Below are 15545 nucleotides of genomic sequence, written 5' to 3' on the forward strand. Positions count from 1 at the left end.
GCCGGTAGCCCGGCAAGGTCCTGCCCAGCTGCTGCTCTTGCCTTGCGGTCTGACCTGTCATTCTCTTCATCGGAACTCGGGCGGCTCTGGTCTGACTCCCAGGCCGCAGGAGCCCGGGTGCTGTCCCGTCGGGCCTGGGTGCCCCGGACGGGCAGAGGATGGCTACTGGGGATGGCACAGTAGCGCATGGTTTTGTCGCCCGCGGCGCGTCCCAGAGGTCCCGGCTCCCAGGCCTCTGCCTCACGCCCGACCACAGCTCAAAGGGCTGGAGGACGGCGGCTGCCCAGCCCCGCGGTCCCCAGCTCCCCAGCTCCCCAGTAAGCTGGGGCAGCGCGCAGGCTACGCGTTCCGAGAGCCGGCCGCGCGGGGCCTGGCATCCAGCGCTCTGGTGGGACTTCGGAGGCCGCGGGGCAGGCGGAGTGGCGGGATTTTTCCGGGTAGCGCACCTGTGTCGGGCGCGTACACACTGCTCCGCAAGTGAAGACTCGCTAGGCGCTCTGGCTGGGCAGGGCTGTGAGAGCTGTCGATTTAGCTTTGCCTGAAGCCTGGGCCACTAACATCCTAAAGAAGGGCTTTCTCTACGTGTCCTCCCTGTGCAAGCCTGTTGCATTTGTGGGTCTTCCAAGCACAGGAGACCTTGGGGGCAATTAGGGGCACCTGTCGGGCCTCGGGAGGGGGCTTTCTTCAGGGACATCCATGGGTGTTACTTCGCCTCCCTCTGTGGCTGGCGTGGCCAGAAGCAGAATCTACCTGGAAGGGGAGAAGCCTCGCGGCTGGGATTGTGGGAGAACTGTAAAACTCGTCCCTTCCAGACACCCAAATTGATCCTCTCCCCTGCGATTAATCCCTGCCACCTAGAAGCCATTTCTGAGTTCCAGTTGCACAGACACCCATAGAGTTTCAAGAAGAGACTCCTGCAAGGTGGGGATGGACGCCTTGACCCCGACACCAGGACTCAAGATATTTGGGGCCCAGGCTCAGCTTCACTGTGTGGCTCCTGGCAGCAGCGATGGAGGGAACCGTCCCTCCTGGACCACCCACCACCCAGCCCACATTGACTTCAGGAATCAGGATGAACTTGTGCCTGTTTGGCTTCTGCTGGGGTGAGAGGAGAGGCTGGTCCTCCTCCAACCCCAGGAGCCTTCCCTTTACCAGTGGGAGCGCACAGGCGAAGCCTGTCAGCTCCCTGGAGAGTTCTGGGGTGCACTGCCTCACCCACCCATCTATGTACTCAGAAACAGCCAGACTCCTGGGGCACACATCTGCCCCATCAACGAACACCAGATAATTTTTTTCACCCTATTGCACCTACACACTGTCTCAGGCCTTCTTATATTTCCCAGTACACCCTCACACACTGGGTCTCCGCCGTTTCTAGATGCCCTAGACAGCTTTGCACCCAGAGGGTACGGATGCTCCTGAACCATTGGGATGGGCAACATGAAAAAAGGAGGGGCCTCAGTCATGAGCCCAAACCTCCTCCACCTGCCCCTCAACACAAAAACATTCACATGTCCTCCAGAACCTCAGTAGTATCCCAGCAAGAGGTCCCTGGGTCCTGACTCCCGAGCCCCCACTCGGCTGATCTCTGCTTTCCCAGACACCGAAATGGTGTTTCCTACAGGGACTGGGGAAAATCCAGCCCTGTGATTCCCCTCAGATCTCCCTGGCTCTGTTTAACTTTTGCTTTCCTGGCACGTCATCGCCACCTTGTCCCCAGGTAGACCCGCCACTTCCTTGAGATGCACTTTTAGTGGTGGGAACAACAGGGTCTGGACTGGGACCATGTCCCAGCCAGAACTGCCGCTGAACGTGAGGTGAGAGGGGAAGACTGCCCAGGAGGCACCGCAAGCCCTCTGGCACCCCTCTGTGCTCAGCCGCCCTTGACTTTTATGCCCCCAAGCGGGTGAGTCAGCCAGCTGCGCAGGAAGGCTGGATGCTACCTTCTTCATTCATTTTCACCTTTGAGGGTTGCATGCATATGGAACCTTGGTGGAAACAAATGAAAGGTGGACACGGTCAGGGGAACAGAATGGGAGGGAGACTCGTGCTTCCAGGTCTATCCTTTATGATCCCCAAAGCAAAACTTTTGGCTTCCAGCTGCCACTGGGGAAGGGGTGACAGGCCTTTAGGAACTGTGTTTGGTGGATGCCTAGGGAGTTGTATTCATCTGACAGCATCTGTGCAAAAGTTATGTCCAGTTGGCACCTCTGGTGGGGCCCGTAGCCTCTCTCTGGGTTTAGTAGAGTGTGGAATGGAGGACTGGCTTGGTATGGTTTCTGCAGTGGGTGAGTAGCTGCTTGCGTTTATTTTCAGAGCTTCTGCATAGTTTCCCGTTTAAGTAAATATTTTTGGGGTTAGCTTTCCAAGGGGGAGGGAAAGAGGGAAATTGCAACAAGTAGCCAGACTGTGCCCGAATAAAGCTCCAGGGCAGGTACCCTGCCCCCTACCGGCCAGTGAGAGCTCCTGGTAACCTCCCTCCATCCCCGTCGGGCCCATGGAAAGAAGGTGCCACAGGTGGGATCTCTGACACTCGGCATCCTCTGGCTAGAACCATCTCTTTCTCTGGGGGACAGCCGCTGAGACCTCCAAGTCCAGCTTCACCGCAAGACCATGCCCTAGCCCAGCAGATCGATGGACTAGGACTGGCTGCTGGCAGGGGCACGGGTGTGAGTGTGGGTCTGCATGCTACTGGGGAGAAGCATGATATGTGTGTGTGTGTGTGTGTGTGTGTGTGTGTGTGTGAGTTTACATGTGGAGAGGCTCATTCGGGTATGTATCTCATATATTTTGGAACAAAAGTGTGTTTAGGTTTTTCCTGAAGACGTGTTTGTGTCTCTGAGAATGGGTTGAGAGTCTGCATATTTGTTTTTCTGTGTGTGTGAACATATGTGTGACAGTCAGTGTGTTTCCCTGTGTGGTCACTATGTGAAAGGGTGTGTGTTTCTGGTGCCATCAGGTGCCAACAGGGCCTAGCACATAACAGCCTTTTGGTCTCAGTGACTCGAATGATGATTGTGTATGGTGGTGTCCTTGTGAAAGTTCGCACAGAGCCTGTTTCCCTGGGAGTGGGAGTGTGGAAAATAGGAGGCAGGTAAAGGTATGTGGGCTCCAGGGTCTAAGCCTGGGACTGGTGGCTCAGTTCTGGGGACTCAAGGTGATGTTTCTGGTCGCTTGAGCCTCTGCGGACCCTCCGGCAATAGATGGTTCTTCACTCTGCCGCTCAGTGAAGGTCAGACAGCTGGGGCCCTGTAAGCATAGACCTGCCCCAGGGGAACCCAAGTTATGCCCGAGAGAGCACAGCCGCCAGAAGACGCGGAGTGCGCTGCCAGGGCCGGAGTTCCTCTCGTGGTGCCCGGTGGGGCCCATGCGGAGCAGTCTGAGCCTGCTGGCGATTCCCTTGACCTTCAGGCCTGCACAGAGTAAAGGTGGAGGCATAGCTCCCCAGCCGAGTGAGCCCGCCCAGCTGTCCGCGGCTGCCCGCATCTCAGCCGGAACGACTCCGCAGTACTCAGAAAGGACGCGCAAAGGGTCTTCCGCGAACGCTGATTTCATCAGGGAGGGAAGTCTCCAAAGAGGTCCCAGCACTCTAGGATCTCGCTGTTGGAAGAGCGCTTCATTCCCTCTTTCCCGTGGATTCCAGGTGGCATGCCTGCGCCTAAACGTCCTGGGCGCGGAGGAGGAACGTGTCAGCCCGTCGTGACCCGAGACGCAAAAGCCACAACTTCCTCCTCAAGGAGTCCTGCACAGCTTGGAATCTGGCAGGATAGGCTTCAGCGCGCCGCTTAATGCGGAGGGGGAGAGGTGGACCAGGGCCCCAGAAGGGAGAGGCTGCTACAGGGTAATGTACCCATACTAGGGACCTACTGAGCACAGTGTGCAGAGGCGCCCCCCCCCCACTGCCTTACGGGCCAAGCCCTGGTGCCCCCCTGCTCCTATTAAAAACATGCGCCCACCCGCCCGGCCTCCCCAGTCTCCTCAGGCTTCCCTTCTTCCCCGCTCCTTTCATCACCGTCCCAAAATGACCGATTTCAGAGCCTGGAGACCTTTCCTCTACGTTCACACGCACCACCCGGGCTTTTGTGCGGGCTCCCCGGCACTTCTTGGGGCCTGCGAACCTGCCCAGGGTGTGCCACCAGGTTCTGGGGACTGCTGCCACCGCTAAGGAAGCCTACATGGCCCGATTTGTTCCCCAGCTTTGGCATCTCCAAACATGCATCCCTTCCTTGTCCAGCACACAGCTTCTCTTTTCTTACTCTCCTCCCGAAATGAGGAAAGAGGAGAGCGAGGGCCCTGCTCTGGTGAGAAGAGTCCCCAAGAGGAGAAGACCACACACCCCCTTCATGCTTTTGCAGGGAGCTTTCCGGACAAGAAAGCAGGAGGCAGGGCTTTGTGGGGGGTGGGAGGAGGTTTCAGAGTTTTGGGTCCCTTCATCTTAAGGGCTGTTATGCGCCCTGTATGAGGGAAGGCGGCTCCTGGTTTCTGGGGCTCCTGGGCCATCGCTGCCCAAAACGGTCCACCGGGGTGTCGAGTCCCTGTAGGGAAATCAGACACTGCTGCACTCCCGGATCACGGGCCTTGTGGTATATATCCATATATATATTTATGATTTCTAATTTTATTATAAAATAAAAGCAGAAATATTTCCCGAAGAACATTCACATGAGGGCGTAACAGGGAGACGGCAAGTCCGCAGCTCGGGAGGCACACTCTGCCGGAGCACTGTGGCCCCAGCCCCGGGAGGAAGAGGAGAGAGCGCGGCAGGCCTCACGGAGAGAAACAGAGGGGCAAGCGGCAAGGGCGTCGCTCGAGGCCCCGGCACCCTGGTCCTTTCTCTTTTGCTTAAGTTATTAGGAGCAGAGCGGACACCTGCAGCCCCACTGAACCTTGGGGAGGGTCTCTGGAGAAGGCCTGGTTCCTCTGCTCTTCCCCTGCCACGTCCACCCGGGAAAGCGAGGAAGGAGGATGCAAATAGACTTCCCGGAAGGAGGAGAAAGGCTCAGGGGTACAGATCTTGGGGCCAGGAGAGCAAGGGGCCGGCCAGAGGAGATAGAAAAACAGAAATAGAGAAACAAAAACATACCGAGGGGTGACAAGCCAGAAATATAGAGGGATCGGGACCAGGGAAAGCAAGAAGGGGACGGAGAGAGGACAAGAGAGTAGGAAGGGAAAGGAACTGGAAGAAAGAGCAGGGAAGGGAAGAGAAAAGGAAAAAAGGGATGAGAAGGTCTGGAGAGAGAATATGAGAATGGTGTATAATTTATTCCCTTCCCGGGTTCAAGGCCGGATCCCAGGCCTCCAAACGATCTCAGAAGCAACTTGTTGAAAACAAATCCCAGACGAAGACCAAACCAAAGAGCCATCCATCCACCCTGCCCCTGCCGGCGGTTCTGCCCGCTCAGCGAGTGGGACTTTCAGTACCTGATGGGGCCGCCGGCACAGGGAGCCCTCCCGACACCGTCTCTGCGGTCCCCAGCGCCAAGCTGGAAGGCGAGCGCGTCAAGGCGGCGGGGCTCTAGGAGCCCAGGTCCACGAGGTTGGCCGACATGGGGTTGAGGATGGAGTCCTGCAGGCCGTGGTGGTGCTGCAGCGGGTCCGCGCCGCCTCCGCCCGGCACGGGCACGGGTACGGCGCTGGGGCCGGGAGGGTGGCCCAGGCTGTGCAGGGACGGCAGCCCAGTGGGAGGCGGCGGGCTGAGCAACAGAGCGGGGCTCGACGACGAGTGGTCTGGCGTCCCCGACGGCGTCTTCTCGTCCTCCGAGCTGCCTAGCACCGACTTGCCGCTGCCATTCAGCGACGCAGCCAGCGGGTTGTGGCTGTTGGAGTTGGAGTTCTCGCTGTTCTCCCTGCAAGTGCAGGAGCAAAGCGGCCTGGTCAGCGGGGAAACCGAGGCCGCTCGGCGCCACCGCGTCGCCCGGAGCCAGACCCCGCCGCTCGCCTCCGCTCCAGAGCCGCTGGGCGCTGCCCGCGGGTGTTTTCGGTTTCTACCATTTTCTCCGCCTGGCCTGGGGCTCTCGTGCTTTCTGCCGATTCTCTTACTCGCTCAGTACAAGATTTTCTCTCTTGTCCTTTTCTCTGTGCCATCTCTATCCCTTCGCGTCTCCTATTCTTAACCTCTTGAATATCTTTCCTGTTCTTTGTAGGTTCCGGCCCTACCGCGCCCCGCCCCTTCTGAGTTGCTAACATTTCTTTGCCAGAGGAGAGGGGCTGTAGAGCAGGGCTCAGTAGAGTTGGGGGAGAAGGAGACAGGGAGGATGGGAAGATGCCTGGATTTTCAGATGCTTGGCTTCCCGAGCTAGAGTTGAGTAGAGGTGGGGCTGGGAGAGCGAGGGTTCATGTGAAGTTAGAGCTCTCAAAGGCCTTCACCACTTAGGGGAAATCTCTGATTGGGGGTCAGGTTCCTGGAGCTAAGGGTCCCTTCTTTCTAGGTCCAAACTGGCAGTTCTTGTGAGAGCTCTCCTTGCTGGGCCCAAGGACAGGACAAAGCTCTAAGGATGTAGCCTTCCCGTTCCTGGTAGCACAGTGCAAACTTCCGCTGCAAGACTGGAAGCTGGGGGCTTGGAGGGCAGCCCTTGGTGGGGGGGATTGCTAATCCAGGCCTAGACTTTTCCAGCATATAGAAACTGGGGGGTTCTGCCGCTCTCACCTGGGGCCTGGCCTGAGAACCCGAGTTCTTCAGGAGTCTGGATGTATGCCAGGCTGGGTAGAGGGGGACTCCAGCAAGGAGAACCCACCTCCTGCTCCGCCTTTGACTGTCAGCCCCGACCAGATCAGGAGATTTGGAATCTTGGGTCATTTTTCTCTTCACTGGCTTCCCAAGACCTTTCTTTCTGTTTTCCTGGAGGGGAACTTCCCACATGGCTGGCAGTGGAGAACTTCCAACTGTACATACCCCAACCTCATTGTCTGGGAGGCCAGGGTCGGCCTGAAGCTCCCCCTTCCAGTTTCAGAGATCTGGTTCCACTGTTCAGCAACACCCTGCCACCCAACCCGGACCCTAATCATTTACTCTGGGCTGCACCGCACCCTATACCCCCAACCCCAGGTGTCTTGTTTTGCTGTTACACTCAGGCTGGATTTCTGTTCCCACAACCGGTTTTTCTCCCATTTCCTCCTTCATATTTGGGGTTCAGAGGAGCCACAGGTTGGCAGTCACTAGGGCCTAATGGTCAACTGTTAGGCTGGTTCAGGAAGTCCTGGTTTCCTTAAGGACAGGCAACTCCCAGCCCTTCTGCGGCTCTCAGTTCACCCCAGAACTACCGACCTCCCTCCCGCACTGTAGGGCCTAAGGGGAGAAGAGTCAAGAGCTGGACAGGCCAGGGAAGGACTGCTGGGTCCAAGAAGTCAGGAAAAAGGGCATGTATTTATCTTTTGCTCTCCTACAACTGACAATTCCTCCCGGTCTTGCTCCTCTTGGTCCTTCCTATAAAGGATAAAGTCTCCCTATCAACTTCCATATCCAGACAAGGACTCTTCTTGCCCAGGCCCCTCCGCATTCAGGTCACACCAAGGAAGTATTAATCCCAGTCCTGACCCCTAATCCCACTTGGGCCTAGAGCTGAGTAAGACGAACAGGAAGTGCGCAGACGTGCCCGTGATTTCGCACAGACAGCCCCAAATCTGCAGCCCTGAGTCCCCTCTGTCCTTCCGAAGACTGTCACACCCTCCCTGCTGTGTCCCGCCTTCACAGGATCCAGCCACTGTCTTGCTTTCGCCCCAAAGTTCGCTGCCTCTCCATTTTTCTTCGCAAGCGACCAGGGAGTGAGCTGACAACCTCCCCGATCGCTTTGCCCGCTTTAGACAAATTTCTGACCTCTTGGTCTCCCACCACAAGACCTGAAGGCCGGCAGGGTCAGTCGAGGCTGCAGCTGGGCCGTGGCAGGGGCCGAGTATCCCGTTTAGGCCTCTTCCCGGGGGCTGCGCAAACGCCCCGCGACCCCCTCCCTGGAGCCCCGGGGGGAGCTGGCGCCGAAGTTCTACTTACTCGTACCTTTCTTTGGCCTCCGCTGCCCGGTCGCGCTGCCGCCGGTTCTTGAACCAGTTGCTGACCTGCGTGGTGGTGAGGCCCGTGGCCTCGGCCAGCTCGCGCTTCTCGCGCGGCGAGGGGTAGGGGTTATGCGCGTACCACTCGCGCAGCACGCTGCGACTCTTTTCCTTGAAGCAGTAGCTGGTCTCCTCGCCGTCCCAGATGGAGCGCGGCAGCGGAAACTTGCGGCGCACGCGGTATTTGCCCACGGCGCCCAGGGGCCGGCCGCGCAGCTTCTCCGCCTCGATGTAGTGCGCCTTGAGCCACAGCTGCTGCAGCTTGGCGTGGTTGTGCGGCGAGAACTGGTGGCTCTCCAGGATCTTGTAGAGCTCGCGGAAGTTGCCGCGGTGGAAGGCCACCACCGCCTTGGCCTTGAGCACGCTCTCATTCTTGTGGAGGTGCTCGCAGGCGGGCAGCGACCACAGGAAGCGGCCCAGCCGCTCGATGTTGCCGCCCTGCTGCAGCACCTCGCACACGCACGCCACTTGCTCCTGCGTGAAGCCGAAGGTGGGCAGCATGGACATGGTGCCGGCTGCGCCCCCGCCCGCCCGCGCGCGCCCTCACCGCGCTGCGCTGTCCGGCATGGGCGCCTCCCCGCCGGGCAGTCCGCGCCGAGAGGCGGGCGGGGCTGCCTCCCCCCCTCAGCCCCGCGCTGTCTCCCAGCGAACTCCGATCACTGCAGCCCGTCCCGGCGCCGGCCGCAGCTGCCGCGCTCCTCCGCGCCCCCGCCGCCTTCGCGCCTCGCCTGCGCCCTCGTCCAAGCCCGGGGGTCGCCCGGGGCGCCGCTCCGCATGCTCCGCGCCCGCCCGCCGCTCCCTCGCTCGCTTCTCGCTCGCTCTCCCTCCCGTCTAGCTCGCTCGCTGCTTTTTTAATAATATTATTCTAAGCGGGCATGAGGCGCGGCGGCCCGCGCCCTGATTGGTCTGGTTATCTGACCCGGGGCCTGCCCGCGCCAGACAATAGTCGGAGTCAAATTATTCGCCATGGAGACGCTGTCAGTCACTGGTAACCCGAGCCCCAGCGGGTCGGGCGGCTCCCCCCGGCCGGCTCCGCTGACAGATCGCGGGGCTCCGCGCAAAGCCGAGGGCGGCCCGAGACGCGAGCGGGAGGTGCTCGAAGAACCTGGGAGGAGAAGAGGACCGGGCGGGGGCCGGCGGCGGCGGTGATTGACGGGGCGGACGCCCAAAGAGCAAGGGAGGGGACGGGCACGGGAAGGGGGGGGGGAGTGGAAACGCACGGAGAAGAAAGGGGGAGGATCGAGGTGGGGAGGGAAGACCGGAGAGGAGAAGGCGGGGAACTGTTTAAGGGGGTGCTGGGAGGAAGAGGAGGGAGAAGGGTGGAGGGTACCTCGAGGGGGAAGAAACTTAGAGCAGCTTTCTCGAGGCCCCACCGGGTGCCCTACCCCCACTCCGGGTCTTCAGCCTCCTCCCGGGCCTGCGTTTTGGGGATAGATTCTGCCCTGGAGCGGACCAGTAGGATGGGAGAGTTTGGACGTGCTTGGGCGCCTCTCAAAGATTTGGCTTTTCCTCCAGACAGCGCCCCGCCCCCATCCTAGGAACTCCGGACCTGGGCGGTCTTCGAGGGAAAGGGGGAGGGAGTAGGAGACAGAGGTGGAGAAGATTTGGCAGTGGCCGCAGGCGGACGCCTGAGAATCAACTTCTTGGAGGATCCCGCCTTTCCTCTCACTCCTAACCCTGCCGGCGGCCCGGAGGTCGGTACCGCCCCAACTCTGCGCTCTCTGCTCTTTGCCGGGCAGGGACTCACAATTAACCCCACGGGTCCCATGGCCCGGGAAACGCCAGGCACTAACTTGGGGCCTCTACGGAAAGTGACTCCTGTCTGCAGCGCCAGCAGTCTGCTCACGGGGAGGCGAGGGCATAGAGTCTAGGACGCCCGTGGCCTTCGCGGGTGGGTGGTCGGGGAGGACAGAGTAGGTGCAAGACCCATCCCGCCCTCTGGCCTCTGAGCTCGGACTTGGCTCCGGGCACCTCCAGCCTGGGAACCAGATCTCTGAGCTCCAGAATAAGGGTCTTAAAAGGGGAATCCTGGTTTTTTCGTGTGTGTCTCTATAAAGGGAGTGCATGAAAACAGTGGTGCTGGTTCTCCAGGAGGAGGGCATGGAAAAGTAGGTGGAAGATCTGGAGGTGGAAGGCGGGGGAGAGGGGTGCTGCTGCTGTTTCTACGGTTTTGAAAAACCCGGGCTTAGCTTCTTCCCGGACTGGTCCTTTCCATTTCCGTTTCCTGGTCTTTGCTCTGGGCTGTCTGGAGGCTGGAGTCAACTCTGCTTCCAGTTCCAGGACCCAGGCCAGCACAGAGCCTGGGCTCTGCCCTCAGCTTAGAACTGTGGAACCTGTGTCTAGGCCACATATCTTTCCCCCCCATCCTTTAAAATTTTCTCTGGAGGTTGTGCTAGGAGCACCAGATGGGCGTCCAGAACCTTGGGTTCAAGTTTTTGCTTTGCTTGGTGTCTATGAGAAAATTCTGTTTATTTCATCTCCTTAGTGAGATTTCTAGAAGTTTCCCCCTGCTCTAGCAGTCTAGAAGTCCTCTGGGGGAGTTGCAGGCATGGAAGAGTGGAACCCTGGGACTCACCCTAAGACTTGCTTTTGGAGGCCTCCAGGGTGTGTGTTGTGAGATCAGGGCTGTGAAAGTAGGTTCCAAGCCAGTGTTAGGGACGGACAGCTCCCTGTAGACGTGCAGGTAGCATCTTCCGAGTGTGTCTGCTGGGTGGGAGGAGTCCGGCTGCATCCAGGCCACTCTATCCCCAGTCCTGTGTGCTGCTACCTGGGATTCACACAACAGTCAGTCTTAGAGGCCTCTGGAAGACATGGCGAAATATTTCTCCCTGGCTGCACTAATGTTCAGTCTATCTTGCTGACCCCCAAGAATGGGCAGCCTACTCTTTCCAAGACCTAATCTTCAGCCACATGGTTAATGATAGGAAGTTGGTCCCAGCTCTCAACCATGGTCATCTTACATCTTGGCAAGGTCAGGCTGGGCTGAGGGGGAGTGGGGACCACTCACCATGTGAGTGGGCTTAGGCAGTAGATTCCTGATGTAAGACTGGGCTTATGATCTGTTCCACTTCACTTTCTCCCACTAGTAGATGAGGCTAGTGTGATCTTCTTGCGTCCTTGCTGATTCTGGGCGGGGCTGGGTCTAAGAATCCTCAGCTTGAAAAGGCAAGTGAATTTTGCAGCTTTAGCCTGAACTTCCACCATGAATCTACCCCTCCCTGGTCTCTTGGAACTTCAGGATTGAACTTCCCCCAGAGCTGGGTTCTGCACTGGTCAGCTAAGGCATGTTTTCTGAAACTTCAGACTCACTGCTCTTTCCAGCTTTGCCTTTTTTGGGACCCCTGGCTGCCAAGCCCCAGAGTCACCCGTGCCAAAAGCATAGCCGTGGTCCTGGATAATATCATGTGTGCCATGTGAAAAGTCATCACAGAGCAAGCACGGAAAACCTGGAACACTATGACCCAATGTCTGGGTGTATGTGCCTATGCCACCAGCTCTCCCCTTCCCTCCATATCGCAGGAAACTGGCTCTAGCAGGTCTGGGCTAGAACCTCTTTTTAGCAGGGACAGCTGAGTGCCTGTCCTATAAAGGTTACAAGCTCAGCTAGGCTCTCCACCATCTGAAGCCCTCTCCCTGCCTAGCCCCCTGGCTGGTAGTATTTGCCACAGGACAGAGCGCATGGCAGTATCTGGGTGAGGTGAGTTAAGGCAACCTTGACCCCAGGTTCCAGTGCTCCGAGCAGCTGCTGGAGAAGCCTTGGTTCTAACCCACTCCAATCTATCCAATCCCATATTCCTTCCATCTGAAGACATGCTGGGGAGGCCTGCACTGGTCACTTCATCAGGCACAAATAAGAGAAGCTCCATGGTGGGGAAGGGGAAAACTTGTAGGTAGGTGGAAATTTGGGACTCACTGAAATGTATCCTTTTGCCTCCAAGGTGTGCTGGAGGTCCCATGGGATCACACTTTCTGGAAGGCAGCAGCACAGGTACATAGGTGAGCTCACACTGACGGACTGTCCCTGCCCCTTGCTCAGGGACAGTCTGGGGGCTTTTGTGTCTGGAGCTCTCCAGAGCAAGGCCCCAGCAACCCCCCCCCCCCCCGCCCCCACAGATGGCACCTGATGCCCAGTCCAGTGCTAGCATATTGCCCACTAGCAGAACTTCTGGGGAAAGGAGAATGCAGCCTCACCAGCCCCCTAGGAGCTTCCCTGACTTTGGGTTGAGACCATTTGGGAAAGAAGGGGGTGATGTAAGGAGGAGCTGCTAGCAGGCTATTTCCAACGCTAGCAGAGGAAGGAGCGAGGGGGCGGGGTGCTCGGTGTCAAAACGGAAGGCCAGAAACTTTTTTTTAATCTTTATTTTTTCCAGTCTTTGAAGGCTGAAGACCACCCCTCCCCCCACCCCCTACCCTGAGCCAGGACATACTATGGCTTTGGAGCCGCCACTCCCTGGGGACCTCCCCATAGCGCAGGTCGCACCAGGTTGGGTTCTGGGACATCGCCGCGAGGGGTGGGGGTGGAGATGGTGAGCGTCAGCGCCCCCTATTCCCGCTGCACCCTAGCTGAGACCTGGCCTCCCACACCCGCCTAGACGGCGGCGCGTTTCGTTGCAAGCGGGCAAGCGGCGGCACAGGGCGGATGTGCGCTGAGGCTCCCGCCGCCTCCCTGCAGCGGGGCCCTGGGCCCTGGGGCCCCTCAGGTTACAAGGCGGCCCCGGGGTTGGGGGGTGGGACCCGAGTACCAGAGTAGTATTTGCAAAACCCGGCACCCCACGGTTTTCTGTGTTGCCTAACGTTTGGGGGCAGTCAAGGTGCAGGCATTCCACTCACATAAATCTCCATTTCAGAAAGTGGCCCCCAAGGCACCCCAACCCGGGGCAAGGTTTCGCGCGCTGGACTCCGGGCGTTAGCCCTCCGGAAAAAGCGCGACTCGGGGCGTCGCCAAGGCCACGTGTGCCTGGCACGGTCACAAGCCCCCCAGGGCTGGAGTAGCAGGGTCCCTCTCTGGGCCTTTTGTTCCACACCCACGAGGCGGCCTAGAAGGCCCTCCCGAGACAACGGTTCGGAGGTCGCGGGCTCACAGGGATTCTTGTTCCAACGAAAAGACTGAGAACTAGGGCTGGGGGCCCGTTTGGAGGCCGGCAAATCGGTGACTCAGCCGGAGAAGGCACCACCACCGAGACAGACCAAGCGGCACCTGAGGCGGGTACCCAGGCCCAGGGCGCTGTCCACCCTCGGATGATGCCCAGCCTGGCTCTCTCGGCCTTCTCTCCCCGCCCGCGGTCACGGTCAGGGCTGGAGTCCCTTCCTGCCTGAGCCACGCTCCCTCCCGGGCTGGAAGGGGAACTGGCAGGGGACTCGGGGGCCCTTCGCCTGCGGAGAGGTTGGGGCGTGGGCACGGCGGACCGGGCATCCGTGTGAGGCGGCCAGGCTCTCGGTTTTGGGTTAAGGAAGCAGCCTAAGTCTGCCACCCGCTTTTTGTTCTTGGGTTTTTGTTTGTTTGTTTGTTTGTTTGTTTTTCTTTTTTCTTTTGTGTGGGCCGGGGAGAGCCTTTGCGTCCCTAAACCTGCCTTGGCCAGGTTTGCCCGAGAGAGCCCCCAAGAGGCAGGTCCCAGAGTCAGGGTCGTTGGGTGGGTGCGCAGTAGTCCCCAGGCCTCTAGTGGAGGAGGGAGAGGGCTCCGGGAGGGCCAGATGGTGCTTCAGTACCCACCGGCCACCAGCACTAGCTGAACGTTTGGGCCGGCAGAGAGGCCACTAGAAGTAGGGCGCTTTAGGGATGTGCGTTCCCTCGGGGTGCACTAGTTTGCCAGGGTCTGATCACAGGACCCCTGGGGAACAGACACTGGCATTTCACCCTGGTATCTCCACCACCTCTACCCCCCTCCGCGTCCCCACCCGCCACCCCCCCACCAATCCGGATCTGCCTTGCACACAGTGGGTGCCCAGGAAATGTTTGAATGGATGCCTGAATGACCAGTGGAATTTGACTGACAGCTGCAACTGCAGAGTACCAGGCCAGTAGAAAAAACGGCCTTTTTCCTCTTCTTTTCTCCTGTTCTTCCCTCCCAGCTCTCCTCCTCTTTGTAGGGGAAGTCTCAGAGACGTTGGCCGGCTTCCTCCAACTAGAAGCACTAGGGGCCAGAGTCTCTGTAGGGCCACATAGAAACTGCAGACTGAACTTGCGGCTATTAGAAATTCTTTCTAACCGCCTGTAGCGTTACCAGGTTCCCTTGGGTTGCAGGAAAGAAAGTTTTCTAAGTCGAGCTAGTCTAATTTTTCTGGGGCTGCTGTCTTTAGTTGCATTTCCTTAGTTACTTTACAAAAATCCTCTGTAGGCAACGTGTAGATCAAGTTTCCTATAAGAAGTGGCTTTTTTTTTTTTTTTCTTCTTTCCATTACCTGTGAGAAATTCTATCCGGGAGTAGGGATTCCTGGCTTGGCACTTCTCTCTCCTGCAGTATCTATTTTGATTAGCATTAATTACAATGCATCAACCCCACTCATCAGTGATACCCCCTCCCCCTGGCTAGTGACTGCTCTTGGCTCTCCCGATTTGGGTGGCACCTGGACAAGAGGGCCCTCTCCCCCAGCTATCGAAAGCAGCCACACAGGGCTTTCCATCAAGTTCTGCATCTTTTAAAGGGAAGCTGAAAAAAGCCAGATTGTTCTTAACTTGGAAATCTAATACTTTATTTTGTTGTCTCTGTGAATTAAGGCTAAAATCCCGGGGCTGTTTCTGATCGAAGAATGTGTGCTAATTAATTTATGCACCGTGCTGTGAAAACGCTCTAATAAAGTCAGTAGAAACAAGATACAGCCCTGTTGGGGAGGGCACAGAGCTTAGGAAAACCTGTGGGCGAGGCTGTTGCAGAAGGACCAGGACAATGTCAGCCTCAAATAGATGTCCTCTGGTAGCACTGTGGCATCGAGTTTGTGATGACAGGTGTGGCTGGCCCTCTGACAATTACCATCTTTGTTCCAATCATTCTAGTATAGTTGCACTGTTAGTAAATGCTCACCATTGGGGACAGTGGTGTGGGTGGAGCAGAGGGCATGGGCTTTGTCATAAGACAGAACTGGGTGCTTGGTCCAGACCCATTACTTTAGTAAATTACTCAATCTTGGAGCCTGTTTTGCTCATTTGGAAAATAAGAATAATGACCCAGGGCTTGGTGCACAATAAACTTTCAACAACAATTTCTTGTTGAATTGAATACAGTTGCATTTGGGATTAGGGATAAAGTTTACGCAACATCTGGTTCACAATAAGTGCTCAATAACTAAGGCTTCTGTTACCAGGATGTGATGGGTTAGTGTGTTTGCATAATTACATACAATCGATGTTATTTCAGAAAGCACTTGTCTTAAGTGTCAAAAGGCAGATTTAATTTCCAGGTGACAAATATTATCAGACCTCTATGGAATGGACAGAACTGGGCTAAGCACTGTGGGAAATGTTCAGAGATGTGGCCAGAGGCCATGGAGCAGTTGGAAATGCTGGA

At 57.6% G+C, this 15545-nt stretch overlaps 1 protein-coding gene across 2 annotated transcripts; it reads right to left on the bottom strand.

The window, feature by feature from the left end:
• Positions 1-4602: 4602 nt before the first annotated feature.
• On the bottom strand, positions 4603-8681 carry SIX2 (SIX homeobox 2). 2 transcript variants are annotated; one of them, XM_047745494.1, is made up of 2 exons: positions 7991-8681; positions 4603-5846 (listed from the first exon to the last, which is right to left on the bottom strand). In XM_047745494.1, exons 1-2 carry the CDS (start codon positions 8548-8550, stop codon positions 5516-5518), a joined length of 891 nt encoding a protein of 296 aa, XP_047601450.1. In that variant the 5' UTR covers positions 8551-8681; the 3' UTR covers positions 4603-5515. The 2 variants fall into 2 exon arrangements, with proteins under 2 accessions (XP_047601450.1, XP_047601449.1); XM_047745493.1 differs by having other exon boundaries at positions 7985-8681.
• Positions 8682-15545: the final 6864 nt, after the last annotated feature.

The sequence above is a fragment of the Lutra lutra genome, chromosome 9 (assembly GCF_902655055.1).
Source record: "Lutra lutra chromosome 9, mLutLut1.2, whole genome shotgun sequence".
NCBI classification, from domain to species: Eukaryota; Metazoa; Chordata; class Mammalia; order Carnivora; family Mustelidae; genus Lutra; species Lutra lutra.

Excerpts from the sequence above, each read along its gene's own strand:
- SIX2 (XM_047745493.1), bottom strand. The coding sequence starts at position 8,550 with ATGTCCATGCTGCCCACCTTCGGCTTCACGCAGGAGCAAGTGGCGTGC. Across the intron at positions 5,847-7,984 it reads GAGGCCAAAGAAAGGTACGA|GGAGAACAGCGAGAACTCCA; the intron begins GTAAGTAGAACT and ends CTGCACTTGCAG.